Here is an 18,821-nt window from a genome sequence, read left to right on the forward strand (position 1 = left end):
GATAATTTAAAAAATTTGTATTTAATTTTCTTAGAAAGGAACTTGTTGCAATTTTCTCTAAAAAAGATGGGTTATCCCACCCATTTAAAAAAAAAAAAACCAAGTTTTATCCAACCAAACAAACAGTGTAAAGCCCAAGTTGTCTGGAATGAAGCGAGGCCCAAACAGAAATGGCCCAGCAAGGAGGAAAGAACTTTGGCGTGAGGAGATCCAACGCACAAGAACCCCCACCTTATCCGAGTCCCTCCCAGCGGCATATGCTCTGCCTTTCCATGGATGCCTTTCATTTCATTTCTCCTCCACCCACATCATCTCTCCGTCACGCCCTCCCTTTCTCCGCCCTTCTTCCTCTTTTCCTTCTCTGCATCCCTCCGTTTCAACCCCACCTCCCAAGTCATGGCTTCTTGTGCCGCCCCAAGACCGGCTTTCTCCTTTCACCTTTCCTCCTCTTTTCCTCAACTTCACCCTCCAAAATCCAAGCTCCACCTCTCTCCTTCCAACTCCCTTCTCAATCCACTGTGCCATAAACGCTCTGATCCTCCAAAATTCATCTCATATTCCATTGACGTTTCCAAAGAAGATACTCCTACTTCTGGCTCAGAGCAGCCCGATTCCCCCTCCTCGTCTTCCCCTTCACCGGACTCTGAAAATTTCGATAAGCGTCGCCTGGAAGAGAAATTCGCGGTGTTGAATACCGGAATTTATGAATGCCGATCCTGTGGGTACAAATACGACGAGGCCGTGGGTGACCCCTCTTATCCGATTCCCCCTGGACTTCAGTTCGGGAAGCTTCCCGATGATTGGCGGTGTCCCACCTGCGGGGCTGCCAAGAGTTTCTTCGAGAGTAAAAGCGTCGAGATTGCTGGTTTTGCTGAGAATCAGCAGTTTGGGCTTGGTGGCAATTCTCTCACTTCTGGACAGAAGGCTGTGCTCATTTATGGCAGTTTGTTCTTCTTCTTTGTTCTGTTTCTTAGTGGCTACTTTATCCAATAGCTTGATCACCCAGATTTTCTGTTTTTAAATCCTGGATCCTTACCACTGCCGTGCCTAATATATTCGGGTTATTGTTTAGTACGAGTTGCGGTCTTCATTTTTTTGAAAAATAATGAATCATCGACTTTTTCCCCACCCATGTTGATAGCGTGCTTGCGTATTTAGGAGCCAAGTACTTCACCAGAGTTGGAGAACTTGTTGCTCATCTCCCTAATTTTCCAGCTAGACTTCAATCTTCAGCGTAATGCCCTGCATTCCTAGTTATGGGGAAAAAAATGCCTTGGCTAGAGAAAGCTACTTTCCTCTTTGGAGGGAAGCTAGCCGATTATTTTCTTTGAACAGAAGGAAAAACTTGGCGACAAAACCGCTGGATACTGGGATAAAATTCGAATTCACCTGCTTATGCTGTAAATCTGTGTCTCAATGGAATTTGCTTTTCTCAAGTGGAATCTACAAAAAGTGCTTTTCAAAATCAGTTAACAGATTTTTATATATTTACTTTGGATACTTAAAATTATTTTTAAAACTATGATTTAGTTTCTATTCAAACACTCTGAGGTTCAAGTAGATACTCCTTTTGTTATTCATCTTCGCCGTGTCGGAAGTCCAAGGCCAGGGAGAGGAAAACCCGAGGGAGGAGTGTTGACTTTTTATGCGTTTCTGTCATGACATATTGACATTCGATCAAAATAGTAGAGCTTGAACGAGATTCGTCAGATGCAGTGTGAACCATTTTGACTTATATCCCTGTGACAGTTGCATGAATACCCTCGAGGGATCGAAGCACTCGGTGCTGAATCCATCCATGTTTTGGATGTGAATAAATCTTCTCCCGGCAGGCCGCCTCTTTTTTTTTTTTTTTTTTTAACACATTCTTCTTCAGAACTGCTCCGCCTATTTTAAGTGACGCAGATTCAGGAAGCGTGTTGCAAAATGCCAGTCAGGTTTAAGTGAGGTAGCTATTGAAACTGATAAACTTGCGTGAGAAGCTTGCGTTACCGGTTGGAGTATTTGAATTTTTAAAATTAGCTGTATGATGTGGTCCCTTATACCACACACTAATCGTTATTAATATTCAGAACTTTACCATCTACCGATATGATATTATAATCAGTGTATTGATATCAAGTATAATAAAATATAAAATTCATAACAAATAATACTATCCGCAAATCGTGTGAATTTGTGCCGTTGTGATCGTGAAATAGTCCACTTAGTCGCACATGTGAATTTATATGAAAGTTAAGTCGGTACAAATAGAATTTAAACAGGGCAGAATAATAAACAAATGATAGCTTCATCTTGCGCGTCAAATCTATAAGAGACGGATAATTCCACCTTTAAATAGGTCAAAAAAACACAGGTGCAGATTTAGCAATGTTATCAGTTGTGCCCAAAATACTTTTTTTGTTTGTTTGTTAAAGTATAGGTATCTTTTTATTATTGAAAGTAATCCTATTTGAAATATTGTCGGGCTCAAAATACTTCTAAAATCTAAAATATGAATATTCACCGAGACCGACAGACCGTGACGGAGCACTCGCCTTCTCCCTGTCCTTCTTAAATGACACTTTCGCTTCTGAATTATATATCCTGTGTTATAATTTTTAATCATTCATGCTTTTTTCCCCACTTTGATAAATCATAAAACCCATTCTCGGGCCGTTTGTAACACTACTCGTTGAGGTGAAGTTGTTAGATAGAGCTCCATCCATACGGTCGAATTGCGTACTGGCAACAATATCTAATGGAATCCGATGGGCAATGGCCTATTAAGGGACAGAAAATGAAGAGGGAAAAAAAGCATAGCCCATAATCGGATACAGTGAATTTTAATCGATGCTGCTATCAGCCCCGTAGGCCCGACTTCAAACACACTTTTCTTCTGTGATTTTTTTTTTTTTTTTTTGTGGTCCGCGGGTAGCTTTTATTTGGAAAAGCCTCGTTGGCGCTCTTTTATTTTTCAGCTGATTTATATGATTGTTACGGGCGACGGATGTGCATTATATGAGGCGAGTCAGGTGACCAATGGAGGTTGGCCTAATGAAATGCTCATTTAAAACAGTTTATAAGTAGTTTTTTAATTGTGATTTACGGAATACGGAGTAAATATATGATAGGAGTTTTCTCTCAACTTACGTGAAGTGTGCTTATAAATGATTTCAATCATGATGACAAACAAAACCAAAATAGGCTAGGTACTTACAACGCAACAAGTCAAGATTCAAATCTCTATTATAAGAGATGTCTATATTTAGCATTTGACTTAGATATAATTGATTTCAAATTTCTATTATACAAGATAAATATATGAGAGGAGTTTTGCCTCAACTTACATGAAATGTGCTTACAAGTGATTTCAATCGTGATGGCAAACAAGACCGAAATAGGCTAGATACTTACAACACAACAAATCAAGATTCAAACCTCTATTATCAGATATGTCTATATTTAGCATCTGACTTGAATATAATTGATTTCAATATGAGAATATTTAATGGCAGAAAAAAAAAATTGTGAATTTTTGCTGTCAATGTGTTCAATCTAATTCCCAGCGAACAATATTATGGGAGTCAATTTACTCCTCGTACATTTTTGGCCCCAAAAAAAAAATAAAAACTCCCCGTACATGAATTGTAGGAAAAGCAATGCGCAGCGTCAAAATGAACTAATTAACCTTGCCCATGGATGATTTTTAAGCCTCTTTACTGTTTCATCGCCTGTGAATCCTGTTGCCATCTCACTCAATTGTCTTAACGGGTTGTTATTGTCTTTTGAGGCTTGGTTTACCCTTTGTATTCATGTTTGTCGTGTTTTGTACTACTTCTGACATCTATCTAATATTACCTCAGAATTAGTTGACTAATTTCGATATATTAAAAAAACAAATCAAATTAGTTATTTGTGATAAATAAGTACTACTTTTTTTAAAATATCTTTGTTAGTCAAGTGTGTTGATTATAACTACTGTTATTAAAATAACTATATTGAAAAAAATGTATAAATATAAGAGATAAAGTGAATTGGGGTCTTATATTTAGAATCAAAATAAAAGTTAATTGACTAATTTAAGTAAATTAAAAAAGTTTATTAAGACAACTATTTATAAGAATTATATGTTATCTTCCTTAAAATACTGTTATTAATCATGTGTATTGATTAGAACTACAATTTAATTGAGTTTTTAACATGTGCAGCTGTTACAAGAACTATTTTGAAAACAAATTGATAAATATAAGAGACAAAGCATATCAAGGTATTATATTTACAATCAAATTAAATGCCATGATAATTTTTTTATTAAAGATAGGGATAGTATTATATATAAATAATGGCAATGGCTTCCACTGTGCACGCAAGACATACAAGTGGGCTGAGTAAGCATTCCTATTCTGATATTACCTTCGCTTCTTAATATAAGAATATAAGAGTTAGTTGACTAATTTGAGTAAATTAGGAAAATTAGTCATGTTAGTTATTTGTAATAAATAGATATTGTTTTTTCTAAAATATCTTTGTTAATCAGGTGTATTAGCCAAAACTATCATTATTACAATGACTACTTAAAAAAACATAAGAGACAAGGTGGATTGATGTTATATACTTAATACTAAAATAAAAATCAAACAAATTTTTATATTAAAGACTGTAAGTTGTGTGATTTAACGCATGATTACCATCATGTGTTGGTTCACAGTTGCCCCAGCCAGATTATCACGCGTGATTTTTTCAAGTAAATTTTATTTGCCAATTATTTTCATCAATAACTTGTTTCTGGCATGGCCAATTGAAGCTTATAGAGGTCCATGGAAATTATGTAGAGATCAAAATTAAACACAAGCTTTTTTCACTTAAAATAATCACACCGTGAAACTATAATCAAATAGGCTGTACAGCGTATCCAACTCTTAATGTTAAAAAAAAAAAAATGGTAAGGATGAATCCAAACGTTTTGTGTGTTTGGACTAACACTTGCAAAAATGGTTTTTATTTCAACCGATTTGTCAAGTTAAAATAATTTGATATAAATTTAGTTGGATAATATGTTGAAAAGTCAAGTCTAAGAAAGAAAAATAGATGAAAAAGCAGGTATTTCTTCTTCTTTTTTAATATAACTCACAATATCCTCACTCCATTTTAGACTTGAGATTAATCTTTATTAATAAGTGTGTTTTCTAAGATTCAATTTTTTATTTTTTATTTTTTATAGGTGAGATTATTTATTATCTCAACTAATAATTTATTGGTGTATCTACCAAACCTAAACTTGACAGGATGCGATTTATTTGAAGCACGCGTGTCCCCGTAGTACCATGTTGCTAGACAAATAAATTAGATTAGGTTCAATTGTAAGGCTCATATTCCCCCTCCTGGTGCTATGAAAGCGGAAGCCGGCCTAAAAAACAAGTGAAACATCGGGGCCCAGGCCCACCTCTCCCCCAAAAAAAAAACGTGAAACGTGCTGCAGTAGTGCACCTGATGTTAGTCAAAAGGCCGAGAAAGGCATAAAACGTGAAACATCCTGGGATTAGAGCCGCGGGCCCAGCCCGCCAACCCGCCAAAAATGCCGGGCTCGGGTTGGCAAAATGCCAGCCCGCCAAGGTGCGGGCTACTCCAGCCCGCACCATTTTCAGCCCGCTCCGTCGCGGGCTAGCTTTCCAGTTGGCGGGCTAGCCCGTTTTTTTTTTTTTAAATTTTAATTTTTATATAATTTCTAATATGTTATACAACATAATTGGAAGATTTTAACCCCCAAATTTCATATTTACATCTTCTCATCCATGTAATTGCATATGTAATACATACATAAAAGATCTACTTAATTAATTTGGATAAGAAAAATAGTCAAATTAATTATTTAGAAAAAAATATGTGTTAGTTTTTCTAAAATATCTTCTCAAATTATAAATTAATCCTCACATTATTTTATTATAACTCATTACTCAAGTTTAAAACTCCAAATCCAATTTTAACATTACAAACTAAGTCCAAACTTATACAAGTAATAATTTTTTTTTTTAAAAAAAAAGTTAGGCGGGCCGGCGGGCTCGGGCTGGCAAAATGCCAGCCCGCACCGCTTTTGGCCCGCACCGCTGCGAGCTGGCCCGTATTCGCACCGCCAGCCCGTATTCCCAGCTCTACCTAGGATGCATGAGTGCTATTCATCATGACACGGCAAGTCAAAATACTCCTCTCCCTGTAGACTGTACACGCTACTTCCCATCTTGTCAAATCTGCAGGTCATCTTTCATCCTGAAAAAATTAGAATAGAGGTTATCGAGTATATAAGTTTCACATTCGAATATGAGAAATTGAAGACTTCTTCTGCACGCATGCACCCAATGCATCTCACATTTTTCATCACCAAGGCATATAATTTCCAGCGTATTGCAAATAAAATCTGAGTAAAAATATTTAACTATTTATTGTTTCGTAATTTTATGTTAAAATAGATATGGTTTTGGAATGATAAAAATGATATTTCGTGTCCCTTTATTTAAATATTACATTTTTATCATTAAATGTAAAATTTTTGTATATTTTGGTGAAATAATATTATTTTAATTATAACTAGTTTGATCCGAATTAATCTTGACTTGACCCACTAACTATTAACTCGTCACCTTAATCAGTTTAATGACCAATTCGGTTTTTTGTTTCTTGATACTGTGAGAGTGTGCTTCAGCCTACAAACCAGCCCCATGCTGTTAAAGTTTGCATGAATATTTTGAGCCACAACGGGAAAAGAAAATGTTAGTATAGAGTGTTTACTGTTGAAAAAAATAAAAAAAAGGTAGACACCAACTATATAAAACTACTAGCAGGATTGAATTTGCAATCTCCTATTCACATCAAAGCTTTTATGTTACCAAATTATAAGGTTATTTCCTTTTTATCAGCATAGCACGCATATCACTCTAGCCCTTAATATAAATTACTTATTGCAATACATTCTTAATTTTACTTCTATCAAATTTTCCCCTTTCTATCTGAAAATCATTCTCATATTTTTTGTTATTTTTCTCTTTCCAATGAAAAATAAAGAAAAAATTAATTTTTTGGGTTACAACCGAATCAAAACTATAAGAATCGAGACGTACCAGGTCAAAGTATAGGGATTAAGCTATAAACGTGTTAAAACTATAAGGACCAAAAGATTAACTTTTTCAAAAATAAATAAGGACAAAATTAAAAATCAAACCATTTTAGACTCGAGATTAACCTTGTCGAACTTGTGTTTTCTTCTCATGAGGTGAGACTACTTATCATCTTAATCAATAATTTATTGATACATCCACCAAATTTAAACTTGACAGGATGCCATTTATTTGAATAGGGCTGTGCAAAAACCCGGTGGTCCGGTATGGTCCGGTCCAACCTGATCAAACCCGGTCCAGTCTAGTCCAAAAAAAATTGGCCCGAAACAAGACTGGACCAGACTGGACCGGACCGGTCTCATCGGGCTGGACTGGACCAGGGACTGACCCCTCAGACCAGTTGGTCCAGTCCAGTCTAGCCCGATTTTTTAAAATTATTATTTATATAATTTTAATTTGATTTAATTTTTCTATATAAATTTTTTATCTATTCAAATAATTAAGATTTATCTATTAATTTTCAAAGTAATGAGCATGCATATATATTTTCTACAATTTAAGATCTATATTGATGAGAATTAATTAATAAAACATGACTTCATTGGGCAATTAAAAAGGAATGATCAAATTTGATAAATTTTGAATTAAAATATGTGTAAAATTTTATATAATAAGTTACAATCTTGCCTCCTATTAAATAATTTTTTTTAAAAAAAAAATTAAAATTAGCTCTGGGTTGCCTAGACTGGTCCAGGCAGTCCAGAGGACCAAGTCCAGTCCAACCCGACCTCGGGTTGACACTGGACTGGACCAGACCTCGGGTTGTTTTTTTCAGCCCGAGGTCTTTACTGGACTAGACTTCGGGTTGATAACAAACCCGGTCCAGTCTAGTCCATGCACACCCCTATATTTGAAGACGCGTGTCCCCTTTATATCATGTCGCCAGACTAATAAATTAGATCAGGTTCAATTGTAAGGCTCACGCTCTCCCACCCGGCACTATGCATGGGGAAGCCGGCCTTAAAAAAACCCAACTGAAACATCGGGGGCCAGGCCCACCTCCACCCACACAAAAAAAACGTGAAACATACTGTACTTGATGTCAGTCAAGAGGCCGACAAAGGCATAAAACATGAAACATCCAGGCATGGTGAGCGCCAAGAGAGCGCGCTTCTGCCTGAAAACCAGCCCCTTAGGCTCTGGCTCTGCTTGGATTGGGGGGAAAAAAAACTGAGAGAAAAGAAAATGAGAAAACAGAAAACAGAAAGGAGGAAAAAATAGAAGAAAGTTGTTATCATCCCTGTTGTTTTAATGGATGAGAAAAAATAGAAAGAAAAAAATAGCAAATATTTAAATGATAAAAATGTTTTTATAAAAATATATCATATTTAAAATCAAATTAAATTAAATATTGTAATTTTGGTTTATATATATTTTCATATTATTATGTTTTAAAATCAAATTATTTAATAAAAATATTGTTTTAAGATAAAAATAAAAAGTGAACAAATTTTTGAATATAATAAAAGAAAACAAATATAGAAAGGAAGAGAGATAGGGGCAGTCATGAAAATTTTGTTTTCTTTCCCAAATCCCTCCATATATGAAAAGAAAATTTGAGAGAAAATAAGGCATGAGGCCCACTTTTTTTTTTTTGCTCTACTTTTCTTTCCTCCCATGTTTTCTCTCCTATCAAAGTAAAAGAAAACTTGTTTCTCCTTATATTCTCCTTTCTAGTTTTCTGTCTTTTCTAATTTTCTCTCAATGCAAGTAATGGGTTACTATTAAGGTTTGGACGAATATTTTGAGTCCCAGCGGGGAAAGAAAATGTCAGTATAGAGTGTTTTCTATTGAAAAAAATAAATAAGTAGACACCAACTTCGTAAAATTATAAGTAGAATTGAATTTGCAATCTACTATTCACATAAAAGCTTTTATGTTACCAAATTACAAGGTTATTTCCTTTTCATCACCAGCATAGCACGTATATCACTCTAGCCCTTAATATAAATTACTTATTGTAATACATTCTTACATATCAAGAAATATATCAAATAAATAAAAAATTTTAATTGTACTTTTATCGAAGTTTTTTCTCTTTCTATCTCGAAATCATTCTCATATTTTTATTATTTTTCTCTTTCCAATAAAAAATAAAGAAAAAATTAATCTTTTGAGTTACAACCGAATCAAAACTATAAGAATTGAATTGTATTGACTCAAGATATAGGACTGAGTTACAAATGAGTTAAAACTATAAAAATCAAAAGACTAATTTTCCCAAAAAAAAAGGGCAAAATTAAAAATTAAACATTAAATATATCATAAATGATTTACATTTAAAACGACAAGAGTAGTAGATCAATATAATTCTCATGAGTCCCACCGAATCCTACCGAATCCTACCATACTCATGAATCCTAGCTCCCATTCATGCATCGTGCTCTTGGACATAAGTTCTGGATTAATTACAGCCATAACATGTTTTCGACTCTATCAGTGACGACGGACAAGGTTTCGTGCGAGCATGGACTGTTTCCGCAGTGGAGTTCTCCTTTCGTTCGAAAAAAATGGATCAACATATGTTACACAATTAAAGCATGCACATGCACCACACACACACATATGTCTGCTCTGATGAGGGAGGCAAGCAAAGACCGCTGGAACGACACGAAAATTGGCTAGTAATTAGCACGTGATGGATGGTATGGGGTCTACTATGGATGCGATAACAAGTGGTTACTGCTTAGTACCCCATCACCATTATATAAATACGCAGTCTAGGAACGCATCCCCCACACAGCCAAGTGACTAAAGTAACAAACACACTTGGTTTTGCCACTCTTCATAAATTCTTTTTCCTCCCAATATAACATGGCTCAACCGTCTGTTTCGGATCTAATGTTACGGTGAGGAGACGCCAACCAGAGCTAATCACTCCCGCCAAGCCCACCCCCATGAATTTAAGCTACTTTCCGACATAGATGACCAGGATGGTCTTCGATGTCGACTTCCAGCGGCATTCTTTTATCCTTACGAACAATCCATGCAAGGAAAGGACCCCGCCCAACTTATCAGAAAGGCGCTTGCTCAAGCCCTAGTCTTTTACTATCCACTCGCAGGTCGGCTTAGGGAAGGTCCTGGCCGCAAACTTATGGTAGATTGTAACGAGGAAGGGGTCGTCTTCATTGAAGCTGACGCAGATGTCACCATTCACCAATTCGGCGACCCTATTCAACCACCATTTCCATGCTTTGAAGAGCTCCTTTATAATGCTCCAGGCTTGGAAGGAACCATTAATTGTCCCCCCTTAGTTGTTCAGGTCCATATACAGCACATATCTAGCTATCTATTTCTATTTCTTATTAATTTGTAAGACCGTGTCCAACAGCTTTCGATCAAGAAGCACCTTGATTGCTACGTGCATTTCCACAAGCATGCTAATAATGTTTTCCCCCCCTTATAATCGTAGGTTACACGTCTCAAGTGCGGTGGTTTCGTTTTAGCCTACTTCTTCAACCACACCATGTGGGATGGTCATGGTATAGCTCAATTCTTTGGAGCCTTAGCGGAGATTGCCAGGGGTGCTAGTGAGCCTTCAGTTACCCCAGTTTGGTGTAGAGAGCTACTAAACGCAAGGGACCCACCTCGCGTTACATGCACCCATCATGAGTACACGGAAGTGCCTGATGATACAGAAGCAAAAATGCCGGAAGCTATGGTCCAAAGCTCTTTCTTCTTTGGACCTGACAAGTTAAAGGCTATCCGTCAACTGTTTTCTGAATACCATGGTCAATACACTATGTTTGAGGCGTTCACAGCATTCCTCTGGCGCTGTCGCACCATATCATTACAGCTAGAACCAGACCAGGAGATTCGCCTAATGTGCATTAGCAATGTTAGAGGCAAAACAAACCCGCCATTGTTGCCGATTGGTTATTACGGTAATGGCTTTGTGTACCCCGCCGCTGTTACCACTGCGAATAAGCTTACGAGAAGTCCACTTGTGTATGCCCTAGAGTTGGTCAAAAAGGCGAAAGGTGAGGCAACGGTAGAGTATATACGATCCGTGGCAGATCTTATGGTGATCAGAGGACGGCCTTGCTTCAACCCGGTAAGGTCATGGATCGTGTCGAATTTAACACGTTCTGGGTTGAGAGATATAGATTTTGGATGGGGCAAGGCGATATACGCTGGACCAGCGATGGCTGGGGCTGGGTCGTTTCCTGGAGTAAGCTTTTTCGTTGCATGTAAGAATGCTAAAGGGGAAGAAGGCATAACAGCACCACTTTGCTTGCCGCCCAAATCGATGGAGATTTTCGCCAGAGAGATAGATAACATGCTTAGCAGCCACAACGATAATGCTCCAGATTCTAAATTTATCATGTCTTGCCTGTAGTTATGGCGAATTATCGCCAATCGGACTATGCAAGGAATACTCTTGGTCCGTCGTCTCTTAGTTTGGGTTTATTTTGAACTTCGTTTATTTTCGGGACATGCTTTTATATTACAATTTATGCGTGAAGTATTGTAATGAAGTGGGTCAGAAGGAATGGACATGTTACAATCTCCGTTAAAATTTAATTTATATTTTACAGTATATAAGTGCAGCGATGTTGTTTTTTGGCCAAATATAAGTGCAGGGACGATGTTAAAACTAAATAAACTCCTTGCAATTCGCCTCAGTATTATATAGCTCCTGCTCGATCTAACATTTTTTTAAACAGTCATTATTAAAAAATTCAAATCTATGGCAGAACTCAGAAATAGCAAAAGATCGTTAAAAAGAATTAACACTCTCCAATTAATACTCTCAAATGATAAATATGACAAAGGGAATTTTTGGGACTAAATTTTAAAAATAAAACAATTTACGGAAAGTTGGTTTCTCAAATGAACTTTTAGGTGCAGAACGTCCAAACCAGAAATAACATAGCCCAAGGCCAAATCATCATCATGGTCAATCGAAATATTGATAGTTGCAAATTTTAGCTCAAGCTACGCGCAAGAAGTCGTCTAAAGTGCAAGATTTGGGGTGTTTGGGTGACACCCCAAACCATGGTTTGGGTGTCAATCACCCAAACACCCCCAGATCTAAAAACCAAAACCATGGTTTTGGGTCAAAACCATAGTTTTGGAAAAAGCAAAATTTTTTTGCTTTAGAGAAAAAAGGGAGAGAGTGTGAGAGCCTATATGATATGTATCTTGTTATTTTTTTTATAAACATATTTTTTGATAAATATATTTAATCTTATATTTCATAAATATATATACACATTAATTATTTATTAATATATTATCTTATGTATTATTAATTATGTTGGTAAAAAAATATATTATTAACAATTTTATTCCTTCAAATTAAAATATATCATAAAATCTATTTTTTCTGTAATTATCATATTAACTTATGTCTTTTTTTTAGTAATTTGTATATATAAAAAGTGCTTCTGATAACAACTATCCAAACACTCACACTTATCAAAATCACTTTTTTACAAAATCTATTCTTCACAGAATCTATTCTCCAGAATCACTTTTCCAAACTACGGTTTGGTTTCAACCAAACACCCCAGTAAAAAACCAAAACCATGGTTTTGGAAAAAGCAAAATTTTTTTGCTTTGGAGAAAAAAGGGAGAGTATGAGAGCCTATATGATATGTATCTTGTTATTTTTTATAAACATATTTTTTATAAACATATTTAATCTTATATTTTATAAATATATATACACATTAATATTTATTAATTATATTATCTTATGTATTATTAATTATGTTGGTAAAAAAATATATTATTAACAATTTTATTCCTTCAAATTAAAATATATCATAAAAATCTATTTTTCTGTAATTATCATATTAACTTATGTCTTTTTTTTAGTAATTTGTATATATAAAAAGTGCTTCTGATAACAACTATCCAAACACTCACACTTATCAAAATCACTTTTTTACAAAATCTATTCTTCACAGAATCTATTCTCCTCAGAATCTATTCTCCAGAATCACTTTTCCAAACCACGGTTTGGTTTCATCCAAACACACCCTTGGACTAGGAAGTGAGCATGGGCCTGATGATGTGGTGCACTGTGAGCCTTTGGATCATGTGAATAGATAGGATGTCAAGATATTGAGAGACGCTGAGAAAAACGCTTCTGAGGGGATCTGGATCCAAGATCTGTTACTATTAACCGAGGATGATGTAAATGTAACAGCAACTCTGCGAGCCTCCGGCTCAGCAATCGTGAACCCTAGGAAGAAGCGAAACCAACAGGTTGTCACGTTTTCGCAAAGATATTTGTCATTTACTTTTAGGAAAACCATATTGAAGGTACCTATACTTTCTCTCAATTTTTAATTTGGTACCTATGTGTTTTTTTCCCTTTAATTAAACATTTAATTTTATATTTTTAGCAACATTAGCTCTTATAACTCTGTTCTATTGATATTTTCAGTCTCTACATAAGGATTAATAATGTTAATAGAGGAAAAATAAAGATTTAGTTAAGAACAAAAAACACATAGGTACCAAATTGAAAATTAAAAAAAAAAGTATAGGTACCTCTAATATGGTTTTTCCTTTACTTTTTAAATATTGAGAAAATTCAATCAGAAATTACTACAAAAATATATTATTATTTACTTTTTAAATATTATGAATTGTTATTAAATAATAATAATAAAAACTGATATGAAATTTTAAAATTTAAGGATATTTTTTTGGGATTCTCCCAAAATTACAGCAGTCTCCTGCGGGGCCAAAAAACAGTGACTAACAGTCTACTCTATTACTTTGCTAGGTGTCCCCGCTGCACATCTACTTATAATATCAGATATCAGATTCAACGAAGGCTCATCTAGGCCAGGCGGATTGAGAAACGATTATCGTAATTAAATACCATATTTTATATCAATAATCAGCTACCCAGCTAATCCTATAAACCAACGATGTTACTGCGGGCAGATCACAACAATTGTGAAACCTCAGTCGAGGCAAAGAAGGAATCCAACAGGTGATCCTGTTTTATTAGGCAGAATGACCGTCAAAATTATGTTCGTGTCCCAATAATAGTGCCGGAAAGTAACTTATATTGATCAGCAATAAAACTTGGAAAGTATGACTTACATGTTGAAATGAGAAGTCGAAATTGATTTTGCACGCGCATGTATATTAAAAAGAATTTAAATACGGCGAAGAGCTAGTCAAATTTGATTTTGTCTTACAGAATGTTGCGTTGTTAGGGCAGTATCATTGTAGTATCTAATTTCTGCGGCTGATAGGTTTGTTTCAGTTGGCATAGCAGTATGTCTGGGGCGCACGGAATTTTTTTGAATCCTAAGGAAGCCTCGCTGCTGAACAGTCACTCGTCCCACTATAAATACAAGCTACAAATGAAAACTCAGATCACGTCAAACTAGGACCTTTCCCTTTTGTTGAATTCTCCACTTTCTTCCAAGCAGACATTAATTATGATTGTGCCGACTTCCTCTCGTCTCAATTTTACTGTAAGGAGGCACCAACCAGAGCTTGTGGCTCCAGCAAAGCCTACTCCTCGTGAGTTAAAGCTACTGTCTGACTTGGACGACCAAGACAGTTTACGTGCCCATGTTCCACTGGTACATTTCTACCGTCACGAGGCTTCAATGGTGGGGAAGGACCCCGTCAAAGTCATCAGAGACGCATTAGCTCAGACACTGGTATTTTACTACCCCTTTGCAGGTAGGCTCAGGGAAGGTGTTGGCCGCAAACTCTTAGTCGAGTGTAATGGAAAAGGCGTTCTTTTTATTGAAGCTGATGCAGATGTAACCCTTGCTCAGTTTGGTGACAATCTTAAACCTCCGTTTCCATGCTTCAATGACCTCCTTTACAATGTTCCTCGTTCTGAAGGAATCCTTTATTGTCCCCTCTTACTTATACAGGTCTTCTGTTATTTCCTTTACCTAACAATTTTCTATATATCAAGACATGCTAAGAAAAGTTTATAAACCGCAGGTAACACGTCTCAGGTGTGGAGGTTTTGTATTCGCTGTTCGCATGAATCACACCGTGACCGACGGACCTGGTATTTTCAAGTTCATGAATGCTCTGGCTGAAATAGCTAACGGGGCAAGTGAACCCTCCGTTCTTCCTGTCTGGCACAGAGAGATCCTGAGTGCAAGGAACCCTCCGCGTGTTACTTGCACCCATCATGAGTTCGAGGAAGTGGCTGGCGCCACCATTCCCTTAACAGACATAGCCCATCAATCTTTCTTCTTTGGGCCAACTGAGATATCTGCCATTCGACGTCTCATTCCTCGTCACCTTAGGCAATCTACAACATTTGAGGTCCTCACAGCTTGTCTCTGGAGTTGCCGCACTAAGGCTCTGCAGCTAGATCCAGACGATGATGTTCGCGCGTTGCTCATCGTAAATGCACGTTATGGCCGAGGTAGGTTTAACCCTCCAATACCTACTGGTTATTATGGTAATGCCTTTGTGTATCCAGCTGCAGTTACCACTGCGGGGAAACTTTGTGAGAGTCCATTGGGATATGCCTTGGAGTTAGTGAAAAAAGCCAAGGCTGAAGTGAATGAAGAGTATGTGCACTCCATGGCTGATCTTTTGGTGACTAGAGGACGACCTTGTTTTACATCAGAGAGATCGTGGATGATATCAGACTTGTCGCGTGTTGGCTTTAGAAATGTTAATTTTGGGTGGGGCAAGGCTGTGTATGCTGGTCTGGCTGAGGCTGGCCTTGGGCCACTTCCTGGAGTGAGTTTCTCTGTTGGATCTACCAATAATAAAGGAGAGGATGGCAGAGTTGTGCTTATGTGCTTGCCACCCAAGGCTATGAACAGGTTTGCCAGAGAGTTGGACAACGTGCTTGGCAGTTATAAGAACAGTAGTCAAGATCCCAGCATCATCATGTCTCACTTGTAGTGACTGGCAAATTCATGGGCAACCAAATTAGCTCGTGCGTTTTGTGGTTTTTAAGTTTTTTTTTTTTTTTTTTGGAGTTCGTCAGCCGGGAGCTGTTAACATTGCTCTGCTTATATCGTGTGTATGTGTCTATGGGGATCATCATAACCACTCGCCTGACCTGTGTCATGTTCTGTACTCCTTTTCTTTCCTTAATCACCTGTACATAACACTGAAAAAAAAAATCTTTTTCTTTTTTAATATTATCATCTCATCTCTGTTACTTTTTTTGAATCTTATTAAGAAATGTCGGAAATATCTCCCATAAGACTCGACCTCAAGACAGAAAAATCAAGCGGGTCTTACATTACGGTACCAACTATTTGTTAATAAATTAACAAATCATCGTGTATTCATGTTAATGCACGCGGCTGAAAAAATATTTGATGAATTTTGAATATATGACGTTTTTATTGGTTTATTGTACCAAATTTTAGTAGAATGAATTTGCATATATAAAAATTTCCCTATGCTTTCATTAAACGGGGATTTTGCCGTTAACACTCAGCCCTTTTATTCTGTTTTTTATTTCAGAATTTGTATTTATTGTCCTTTAGTTCTTGAATTTTTACCTGCTTTTCTAACTCTTCAGGCAGATTGCAATCTAATCCCTTCCGCCTGTTTAGGTACCGGCAATTGTAATTTCAAGGCAGCCAAAAACATATTATTTTTGTGCTTAATATAAAACTTAATTAGGAAGTTAATATGAATAACTTATTTATATGTTTATCAACTTTTTCACAAATTAACTTTATTGATATTTTCCCGATAATAATTAACTAGGAGGGGGAGGGAAGAAGTAAAGAAAGATCTTATGACGATTTAGAAAAAAATATACTTTTCCAGTCCTAAATATAAGACCCTCATACCAGTGTATATAAGGGTCTTATATTTAGGATCGGAAAAGTATTACATTAACTAATTGGATTAATATAATCCTTGTCCCTCAATTCAGTCTTCATTTTGGTTTTGGTTCTTCAATGAGCAAAACATTTCAAGTTTTTATTGAATTACAGGAACCAGTGTTTTAAATGAACAAAAATCTAAATAACCGAGACCTATGACCTGAAACTTGAGGGACCAAAACTAAAATGAGAGTGAATTTAGGGAATCAAAAATTATATTAACCATGACTAATTTTATGAATGGATAAAAAATTAGATTAACCATAACTGATTTTACTAACATATTTAATTTACTTAAAGTAGTTTATTAGTTTATAGAATACCTTTTCTTTTGGGTTAGTTTTCTTTTCAGTGTCGACATTTATTTCCCGTGTGGCCATAGTCATATACACAATAAGGGGGTGTTTGGATACCCCAATAATCACTTTTCAGAAACATTTTTTCGTAAATTGAGATAAATTTTTTTATATATTTATCTCGTATATCGTAAAAACACTTCTGAAATGCCCTCGATCGCTAATCGCTTTGCCAGTTTGCCTGGTTGGAGCAAAACAACAGAAGTGGGCTGTTGGGCTGTTAAAATAGCTTTTTCACGCCAAAAAAGAAAACGATGTCGTTGTCATTAGTCTGACATGATCGTTTGGCTCAATAACAAAACTACTGACTGGAGGTTTCATGTTAAAAATCAGAACAGAAGGTTAGATTTAAATTTTTAAATACTGAGGGCTTATATATGCAGTCAAGCAGACGAGGTTTTATATATTTTAACGTAAATCTGTTAGTCCATGTCAGATTTTGACATGACATTTTTTGTCAATAACTTAATAATATAAAAGGGTCAGTATTAGAAATTAAAATTTTAAGAAGGCTAAGTTTAAATTAAGAGGTTATATGTAAATAATATAAATAGTTTTGTGCACCTTAACGTGAAATTTTCAATCAATGCGAGGTGCCACACAATTATTGTCAATTTGACATGACAAGTTCTGCTAGCGAATTAACAATGAAAATAATGATGGGGGATTTAGGAGGTATTTAGGAAACATCATAAGTGTTTTTAAAAAGCACTTTTTCACAAATCGAGATAAATTCTTTCATATATTTATTTAGTATATCGTAAAAACACTTTTAAAACTATGGTTTTGATTCAATCCAAACATACTTTTAACGTTAAAAGTTAAAACTCTCCAAAAGAGATTAACTTCAAATACTTTCGGGAAGATTTTATATATTTTAATCAATATAATATGATACGAGTTGTATAACAAACAAAATTAACAAGTTGTGCTGCATGCTTGATAAATACTACTTCTAACTTTGAATATAAGAGCTAGTTTGAATTTAATTTAGTCATAAATATAAAATCAAAATTTATTTTGTTTCTTATATTCATTCATCTATTCTTAAGCCAGTCATTATAATAGTTACACATATCAAATATTTCATTAAATAGTAGCTTTAGTCAACACACATAATTAGTAAGGGTATTATAAGGAAGACAACACCTATTTGTTATAAATAATTAATTTAATTAATTTTTTTAGTCCACTCAAATTACTCAACCAGCCTTTATATTAAAGACTGGAGCTACTAGTGAATAAAACATTATTATCTTTGGTTTATATAATAGTTTGTATAATTTTTTAAAATATAAAATTTATAAATGCGGCGGTGGGAAAAATATGCACAGATGAATTTTTGATTTTTTCGTTGGTCAGACTTAAAAAATAAAGGTTGGGCCGCCCATCTCTTAATTGATCATTCTCTTTAATTGGGTAGTTTCCGCCGACATGATCTGTAATTAGGGTTTCGTCCTGGATCAGTAATTGGGGTTTCCATTTTGGGTCTCGGCCCAATTTGTTCC

At 35.6% G+C, this 18,821-nt stretch overlaps 2 protein-coding genes and 1 pseudogene across 2 annotated transcripts; all 3 read left to right on the plus strand.

The window, feature by feature from the left end:
- Positions 1–254: 254 nt before the first annotated feature.
- LOC114740375 (uncharacterized) lies at positions 255–1,207 on the plus strand. Its single transcript, XM_028928519.1, has one exon. The coding sequence runs from the start codon at positions 277–279 to the stop codon at positions 991–993; it is 717 nt and encodes a 238-aa protein (XP_028784352.1). The 5' UTR covers positions 255–276; the 3' UTR covers positions 994–1,207.
- An 8,757-nt stretch (positions 1,208–9,964) lies between these two features.
- LOC114740378 (benzyl alcohol O-benzoyltransferase-like) lies at positions 9,965–11,490 on the plus strand (annotated as a pseudogene).
- Positions 11,491–14,563: 3,073 nt separating this feature from the next.
- LOC114740371 (benzyl alcohol O-benzoyltransferase-like) lies at positions 14,564–16,013 on the plus strand. The gene is made up of 2 exons (XM_028928515.1): positions 14,564–15,013; positions 15,087–16,013. Exons 1-2 carry the CDS (start codon positions 14,564–14,566, stop codon positions 16,011–16,013), a joined length of 1,377 nt encoding a protein of 458 aa, XP_028784348.1.
- The last annotated feature ends 2,808 nt before the right edge of the window (positions 16,014–18,821 follow it).

The sequence above is a fragment of the Neltuma alba genome, unplaced genomic scaffold (genome assembly GCF_004799145.2).
Source record: "Neltuma alba isolate B1F8T4 unplaced genomic scaffold, ASM479914v2 tig00003126_pilon, whole genome shotgun sequence".
Classification (NCBI taxonomy): domain Eukaryota; kingdom Viridiplantae; phylum Streptophyta; class Magnoliopsida; order Fabales; family Fabaceae; genus Neltuma; species Neltuma alba.